The sequence below is a fragment of the Lagopus leucura genome, unplaced genomic scaffold (assembly GCF_019238085.1).
Source record: "Lagopus leucura isolate 7727_CA_CO unplaced genomic scaffold, USGS_WTPT01 Super-Scaffold_797, whole genome shotgun sequence".
Taxonomy (NCBI): domain Eukaryota; kingdom Metazoa; phylum Chordata; class Aves; order Galliformes; family Phasianidae; genus Lagopus; species Lagopus leucura.
Genome location: NW_024962259.1, coordinates 3,137,998 through 3,145,996, shown reverse-complemented (window position 1 = coordinate 3,145,996; position 7,999 = coordinate 3,137,998). Strand labels below are relative to the sequence as shown.

General features: G+C 51.0%; 1 protein-coding gene across 4 annotated transcripts; it reads right to left on the bottom strand.

The window, feature by feature from the left end:
* Positions 1 to 661: 661 nt before the first annotated feature.
* Positions 662 to 6,586, bottom strand: TMEM100 (transmembrane protein 100). 4 transcript variants are annotated; one of them, XM_042865319.1, is made up of 3 exons: positions 6,405 to 6,586; positions 4,037 to 4,218; positions 662 to 1,894 (listed from the first exon to the last, which is right to left on the bottom strand). In XM_042865319.1, the coding sequence occupies exon 3, from the start codon at positions 1,830 to 1,832 to the stop codon at positions 1,428 to 1,430; it is 405 nt and encodes a 134-aa protein (XP_042721253.1). In that variant the 5' UTR covers positions 1,833 to 1,894; positions 4,037 to 4,218; positions 6,405 to 6,586; the 3' UTR covers positions 662 to 1,427. The 4 variants fall into 4 exon arrangements, with proteins under 4 accessions (XP_042721253.1, XP_042721255.1, XP_042721257.1 ...); XM_042865321.1 differs by lacking the exon at positions 6,405 to 6,586 and adding an exon at positions 5,806 to 6,031; XM_042865323.1 differs by lacking the exon at positions 6,405 to 6,586 and adding an exon at positions 5,603 to 5,755.
* Positions 6,587 to 7,999: the final 1,413 nt, after the last annotated feature.

The following is a 7,999-nucleotide window of genomic DNA, read 5'->3' as shown; positions in this document are numbered from 1 at the left end:
TCAGGGCTGACCTGCAGGAGGCAATGGGACGGATGCGGCAGTGCTCAGCAGCTGAGGTGGCAGAAACTGCTCCCAGCCCTTCTGGGTTGGGGGAAAAATGAGAAAAAGAGGAGTCCAAGCAGCCCCTTGGCCACCCGGCACCTCATTCACACCACAGTTTGGCTCAGCACTGCTCGCCCTTTGCGATATGGAAAATGTTCTGTTTGGTTGTGGTTTGGGGTCAGCCAAGAAGCCCAAGGGTTTCCTGGGACACTGCCCAAGAAAAGTTGGAAGACCTCTGAAACACAGCATTTACAGAATGAAACACCTCATGCATATGGGGGCACCTGAGAGCTGTGCTTTCTTACAGACACGTAACCCCACAGCCCACCCAACAACACCGCAGGACAGCACTGCTTCCACCACCAGCTGCTGAGAGCTGGGAGCGATGTGAGCAGTGCTGGGCCTGTCCTGCAGAACGTGCAGCTCCTCAGCGACTGTGGCTGGTCGGACCATGGGAGAAATGGGCTCTCAGACCCAACCCTCATTCTGCAGGGAGCTCTGCAAGAGATCAGCATTCTGTGCTACCACAGGTGCTGCTCCACAAACACCAACAAGGATGGTGAAGCACTCAAAGCAGAAGACACGAGCTGTCTTGTAATAATACAAAAATCTTAATATCTAGCAGCACTGAATATTATTTTAATGAAATTTAATTTTATAGCAAAATAATCAAAAGTGCTAAACCCGACCACTTCAATTTACAAAAAAAGTTTTGTGTTTTAAGCTATAACCATACCTCGTTACTTAGGTTAGACAATACAATTACACATTTCTACCTATTTGTATTCAATAATAGGACAAAATTAATATTAGTTGGTTTAAAAAGGGGGGAAAGTACCACGGATATTGGGAGGGGGAAAGAGTTACATAAAAGATACGAATCAGCTTATTGAGCAATCTGCAGTTTGCTTGGTTGCTATTGCTTTTTTTTTTTTTGCTCTTTTTGTTGAGTATCAGTGTCAGCTGCAGAATCTGGCCGTAACCCACTGCAAATGCTACGAGTTCTCCCTTGGTTAAATGTCACAGTGCGGATTTGAGGAGACCTCCGGCGTTTCCAGTCAGTTCAAATTATGGTCTTGGGTCTCAGAGTCCCCTTTCCAACACGAGCAGCACACTGGAGAATGCACTTCTGGCGACTGCAGTTATGAAAACAGTTTTCTGTGCAGGAAAATTGTTTTTTTCCTCTGTCTTGGAAAGGATCACTATTACATCTGTGGTGAGAAAAATAATAAGAGCGTTTGCAGACTTGTTAAGAGCCTTTGTTAATCCATCCCGTTTCCGTGTCAGCTCATTCCCAACGTTAAATTAAAAGCTGCAGTCTGTCCTATGGCAAACAGGAGGGCTGGCGGTGAGGCTCTGCTGCTGCCCACGCCTGGCAGCTGCCTTCAGCCAAACAGGGTTCGCTGGTTTGCCACAAGCGCCGTCTGGCTCTCGCGCCTCTTTGCTTTCTTGTTTTGCTGCCTGATCTTCCAGCACACGGCGCTGGAGGCCAGCAGGAGGAGTCCTGATGACAAGAGCACCAATCCGAACACGGAGATGATCGATCCATGGGAATTGAAGCTGTACGCCACAGCAGTGACCACGACGCCGGCGATGAGGATGACCACTCCGAAGGGAACGGTGCAGCGGTAACAGGAGAGCTCTGCCCCCCCCGTGGCGGCCGTCAGCTGGCATTCGCTGACCAGGGGGATGGTGGTTATCACACAGTCATTGTTGTTACTCTTCTCTGTGGATGTGGGGTCAGCGTGCTTTGGGGTGCCCAGGATCTCTTTGATAGGTTCGGTTGTCATCTTGATTCCCTGCAGCCCGTCCGCTCTCAGGCTAGAGCAGGCACTGCTCAACACTCAGCACACTGCAGAGAGAAGAGCCCGAGTTCAACAACATCAACATGGCAAATGGGGACAGAGAGGCACCCACCTGGGGCGGCAGACAAGCAGGGACCCTGAACCCACAGGGATGAATGCACAAGCTCAGTTGTCACTGATTGCAGTGGGTCTGAATCAGCTCTCACATCACTTGTACACAGTGCTGACAGACCCAGAGCAACACCGACTGAAAGTGTTGTGGGACGACCTGACTGTAAGCTGTGCACTGCAGACAGGAGTTCTGGATGCAGTGCACTGCCATAGGCTCACAGTGTGCTAAATGTGTGTAACGTAACCAGGGACGCAGACGGCACCACTTCTTGTCATCACTTGCTCCCTCCCTACAAAAGGGCTTAACCATTCCAACAGAAAGGTTTCAAGCTTCCCACGCAATAATTCTTTTTTTAAATTAAATGATATTCAAATTACTTTCTTATTGATCTGTTGATGTCAGTATAAAGGACAGCAGGAACTACTCTCTCGAGCACAGATACTGATGCCTGTATGAAAGCTTGCATGCCCAAGGACTCATAACCATTGATCTGAGTTTTCCAAAGAGCTGAAGGAGATGGCACGCAGGAGAGCTCAGCTCTGGGGCACTGCACACTGCTGCCTGACAACAGCACAGCATGCAGCCTGGGGAACAAGGAAGAGTGCTGGCAGTGCTGTAACACTTTTATCACTTTATCACCTTCACATCTGTGGCTAGGAAGTTAATTGCCAGACACTTGTGTTCTCCTTTTCCTTTCCCACCACTCCCACCCTTGTTGCTAAGATATATCCCTCCATACGGAGAGCCCTTGGTTTGGATCTCTGTACCTCGTGTGAGTGACCGTGTGTTTTGTGAGAAAGGATTCCACTATTTTTAACACACCCACACCCAGGCTGTACCCAGACCACATCAGAAAGTTTGTCATTGAGTTTCCTTGAACTCTAACAAGAAAAAAGTTCAGCTCTGGTTGGACAAAGCTTTTGTTCTACAGCAGTAAGGGCGAGCGCTGCACTAGATTTCTGCTGCACATGGCTGCAATGGTGCTCAGCCCCATGAGATGCTCTGCAGCTCCCAGCCGGGCAGTGCTCCCTTCCCCAGGGCACCACTCGGTGTCTCCAGGGCTAACAGGGGATCCAAGCAGCACCCAGCAAAGCAAATACATCGTGCTGGCATTGTATGTGTCCAAGGTTCTCCTGGGCACTGGGCTTTGTCCTCTGAAGCACAACACACAACTCAGCATCCCTTGTACCATGGGGAGAGAGCAGCCAAGCCACAGATTTGTGCTAGAATGCCACTGATGTCCCCAATGGATCTAAGCCCAAGTTCTGCATTCTCTGTGATAACTTACACAACAGACTCACCCTGGTGCCACTACTCTGCTGCACTTCTTGTCCACAGGGGATTACAGAAGTTCAGCACAGTGACCCCCAAGACAGATCCCCAAACACTAAGCAAGAATCCATTTGTTCAATGACTTATTCCTAAATCTGAGGGGGACCTGCTTGCAGCATCCCTGTCTGTTTGCTTCAGACACATCCTCAGTGAGCTCTGTCTTTTTCTATATCTTGTACAGAGATTTATGAAGAAGAAGAGATACTCATACAGTTAAAGCTAACATGGATTTTTAAAAAAAGAAAAAGAACAATAATCCTAAACTACCACAACTCCATCAATGGCAAAACGTCTGCAGACCTCTGAGGCGCACAGCCGACACCAGCACCAGGAGGTAAGCTGACAGGCACTTATACAAAACAAACAAACAAACCTCTATTGAAATGCTGTGAGTTAAATAAACAGCAGAACCCATCAGAAGTAAGAGTAAAAGTATTCATCCCAGAAAACAGCCCAAGGTCCTCATTGCCAGCAGAGTCATTTCTGACTTACGCCGACAGATGACTTGGTTCGGGTTTCAGGGTAAGAGATTTCAGCAAAATCCCCAGCAGCACAGCATCCCCTTGCTGGCCAGGCCAGAATACTTGCTTAAGGAGCTATTTTGACTTCCAGTAAGAATGCACTGATGTGGCAATCCGTGGCTAACACTGGGAGAGGAATCTGACCGCGGAGCACACACTGCCTGCTGATAGGTATAAACTGAGATGTGGGCAAAGGCACAAAGCACAGAAGCACGCACACTTACCGGGGCCATGAGAAATCCATCGCCGCACACTCAGAGAGCAGAGGGCGACTGCCTGAGATGTCCCCAGAGCCAGACTCCCAGATCCAGGCAGAGCTGGGCAGTGGGAAGAGCGTCAGGCTTTGAGGCGTCAGATGTCGCTGTGTGATGAACCGGAGGTGACAAAGTTCTAGCATGGAGGTTTCCTACAAGAAAAGAGGTTGGATATTTATCAGCTTCCTACAAACCACCTCCCGAATGGAAAAGCTCCCAGTGCGTGCAGTGTAGCCATAGGGAGCAGGGAGGTGTTCTCCCCCCACCTCTTTCCTTGTGCCCACTGCTGTGCACCACTCAGTGTGGCTGATGCGACGGGAGCTGCAGCCCAGGTAAGTCGCCTGAACAGAGCTATGGGCAGGAAAGGGGAACACAGACAAGTTATCACAGCTAACATCTCCAAATCCATTTCTATTGCTGCTGCCACCTGAACCAAAGAACCCAATCACAGCCCAGAACGTTCAGGCATTTGTCCCTGCTGTGCATCCCAATGCTTTGAGCAAAGCCCTCCATCTCCTCTCCTGGTTCCCACCTGCAAGCTGGCCGTGACACCTCCTGCCAGAGCTGCCTTTCAAATCTATTCTGTTATACAGATAACTAATAGAATGCCCCAAACTCCTCTTGAATAAACACAATAAAAGGCAAATCAAGCCCAAGAACACAGTGTGATAAATGTAATTTTCTTGTGTTTAATATCCTTCATTTCTATTATGTGACCATTCAGAGCAAGGCAGGGCTGCAGCAGTGCTGTGCAACAACTGCAGAAAGCAGTGATGGAAGCTGTTCTCAGCTGCAGAAACTGCAGTGGATCCACCAAGCAGTGGAGCAAAACTCACAGCAGCAGCAGAGTTCTGTTGCTAATCTTAGTCAGCATTCCCTTCCTACATGTGTGTGGTCATTTCAACACTGAGGATCATCTCAACACTGAAGCAGGAGCTCCTATGTGGGGATGAGAATAAATACAGGAGATCATACAGTGATTTTATTTTCTTTGCTTTTTCTCTTTTTAATTCCTGCAGACCATGGTAGCATTTCACAAACACGGGCACTTATGGCCCATGTTCTTCTCCAGCGGCTCCTAAGAAATAATCCTCTCAGCACTGCTCTGAGGTGCAGTGCTGCCAGCCTTCACAGTTTTAAAGTGATGCCTTTATAAAACAAAACTCTGTCAGATCAACTTTTAGAGACAGGATTTCTTCCCTTGCTCTTCTCGCCCTCACCACAAAGGTGAGAAGCAGAAATACATGGAATGCACACCTTACAGTCCCAGTACTGGATCACTGCTCGTGGCAGTGCTGTGCTCCTAGGAGCTGATACCTGTGTGACTGCACGGCGCTGCCATTCTGCAGCCACTGCAACTGCTTCCCTTTCTGCATTTTACTCCAAACCTACAGGACACATTCAAGTTTTCATGTATTCTGGCACAGACCTGACTCCCTATACCTAGCATATTTCAGACCCAACGATGCCCACGTGTCACATTGGACTTTGCATTAGAGCGACTACGAAAATCTGCAACAAAGAGTGTGTCTGTACCGAGAGGAGAGCCAGAACTGGGGTCCAACACATCGAAGTGATCCTAAACACAACCCCACAGCAACTCCTCACGGGAACGCTGCTGGGAGTGCGCAACGAGAACTCAGACCCAGGGGCTGCAGACCCTCAATAACAAGGCAGGAGAAAAGCGCGCTGCGCCCTTGCCGACTGCGTGAGCCTCGGGATGCGCGCCGGCTCCTCACCAAGTCCGTCGGGAAAATCACCGCCGGACCACAGCGTCCTTCAGGCGCGGTTGGGGCTCGGGGAGGAGCAGCCGAACCTTCTCGCACACAGACTTTGCGAGTCTCAAAACTTTCGCACACATCGGTAAAACGCCACAAACGCAGCGCGACTCCCGTCTATTGCCACGGAAAGCGGCGCGGCAAGGCAGCAGCTCCGCCTGCGGAACCCCGAAGGCTTCGAGTGGCGGTCCTGTCCCCGACGTCCCCGCACACACAGCCCCGCGCCGAGTCGGGATCGCGCCGCAGCCGCACCGGAGCGCGACGAGCAGCGAGAGGCGTCCGGCGCTGCGCTGCGAGCCGAGCTGTGCCGTGCCGTGCTGTAGCACGCTGTCCTGTGCCATGCTATAGCACGCCGTGCTGTGCCATGCTGTAGCAAGCCGTGCTGTGCTGTAGCACGCCGTGCTGTGCCATGCTGTAGCATGCTGTGCTGCGCTATAGCACGCCGTGCTGCGCCGCGTTGTGCCCTGCTCCAACACGCCGTGCCATAGCGCCGTGCCACGCCGTACTTCCCGACGCTACACTGCACGCTCCGCACCGCCCCGCGCCGAGCCGTGCCTTACCTCCCGACTGCCGGGCGCGACTGCGGCGGCCACGAGCCCGCAGCAGCGTAAGAAGGGGATGCAGCTCGCGGCACAAGGGACTGTAAACAAAGTTCTCGGAGAGAGCGAACCAACCAAGGGACCGCAGCAAATTCAGCTGCGGGAGCTGCCGGGGAGGGGCGGCCGCTCACACCGGGCAGGTCCGCTCGGCGCTGGGCAGGAGGAGGGCTGGCCCCGGGGGCAGGGCTGGCCTTGGGGGCCGGGCCGAGCGAGCGGCGGGCGCTGCGCGGGGTGCGGGGCTGGGACGCGGGGTCGGGTGCCGGAGTCGGGTCCAAGAAAGGCTCTGGCCGGGCAGAGCCCTCCAGCCGCGGCTATGCATGTAGGGATGCACTGCTGGCGGTCACGAAGCGTAGATTCTGGGGGCTGGAAGGGAATCGCGGAGGTTCTGGGGCTGGAGGAGCTGCGGCTCCTGCACCGCCTCTGACCGCGCTGACTTCCATGGGGAGGAAGGGCACTTGGGATGACATCCGTAGAGGATGGAGTGTCAGGTGTCACCTAGAAACATTTTAATAGGGTTTTTTTTACACTTTAATGGCTCGTTGAAGTGGAACGTCAAATGCTACAGAGGTTTGGGATGGAGGAGTGGGAGTGTGGTGTATTTTGGGCTGTAATTTCCTTTGTTTTTACAAAAAAAAAACAAATATATTTTGTTTTTAAAGCTTGTAAATGGGCATGTTTGCATTTTGTGGTTCAGTTTACCAGAAGTTTATGTTTTAAAAGCCCCATTTTATCAATGATAGATAAAAGAGCAGGGCACCAGATGTATTCAATCAGCTGCTCTGTCTCTGAAAGCATGCCTGTACTTCTGACTCCCTCTCCAGTCTCAGCGCCAGTGAAGCTGGTGGCAGTTTTGCTATTCACTCCTGCAGGGCTAGGATTTCACCTCTGTGTGTTAGGAAGGTCTTTGCAGTGATGGAGATCCTGCCAGGGCATCTGCCCAGCATTCTGGCAGAGCTCCACAGCTCTGTGCAACAAACTGGCAGCTTTTCCCCATTTGCTGTGTTCCCTCCAAGCGCACATTTTACAGAGATGAGAAGCAACTGGGCCTGAGGGGAACTGTTAGTACAGAGCATCCCCTGGGCCGCCACGTTTGGTCCTTCCTACACAAACAGCATAGCAGGTATTAGCTTTATTAAACTTGCCAAGTTCCACCTCCAACCAGCAGGGTTTCCTGTTTCTCCCATTGGAAGGCTATGAGCATTATTCAGCTGATACATAGGAGCCTCTATGCTGCTTGTAGCTGAATATCCTCAGCTAGGCATGGGTGAACAAGCCTTTGGCTGAAATCGATCTTCTGACTTTTGGCAATTAGCCCTCTAATGTATTAAGATATGGAAATCATTTTCAGTCTTATTTGCAATCATCAGTTTTCCAGATGAGCCTTCATCTGTGTTTTGCATGGAAGTGCAAGTGTTCTTCTGTCTCTACTAGAAACACTAACATTGCATAATCATCCTGTGTTAGTTCAGTGTATTTGGATTTCTCTCCAGTATTGGTGCCATTTATCATCTTGTATCAGAAATTACTGCTGTTAGCACACGAGTGCATGACCTACA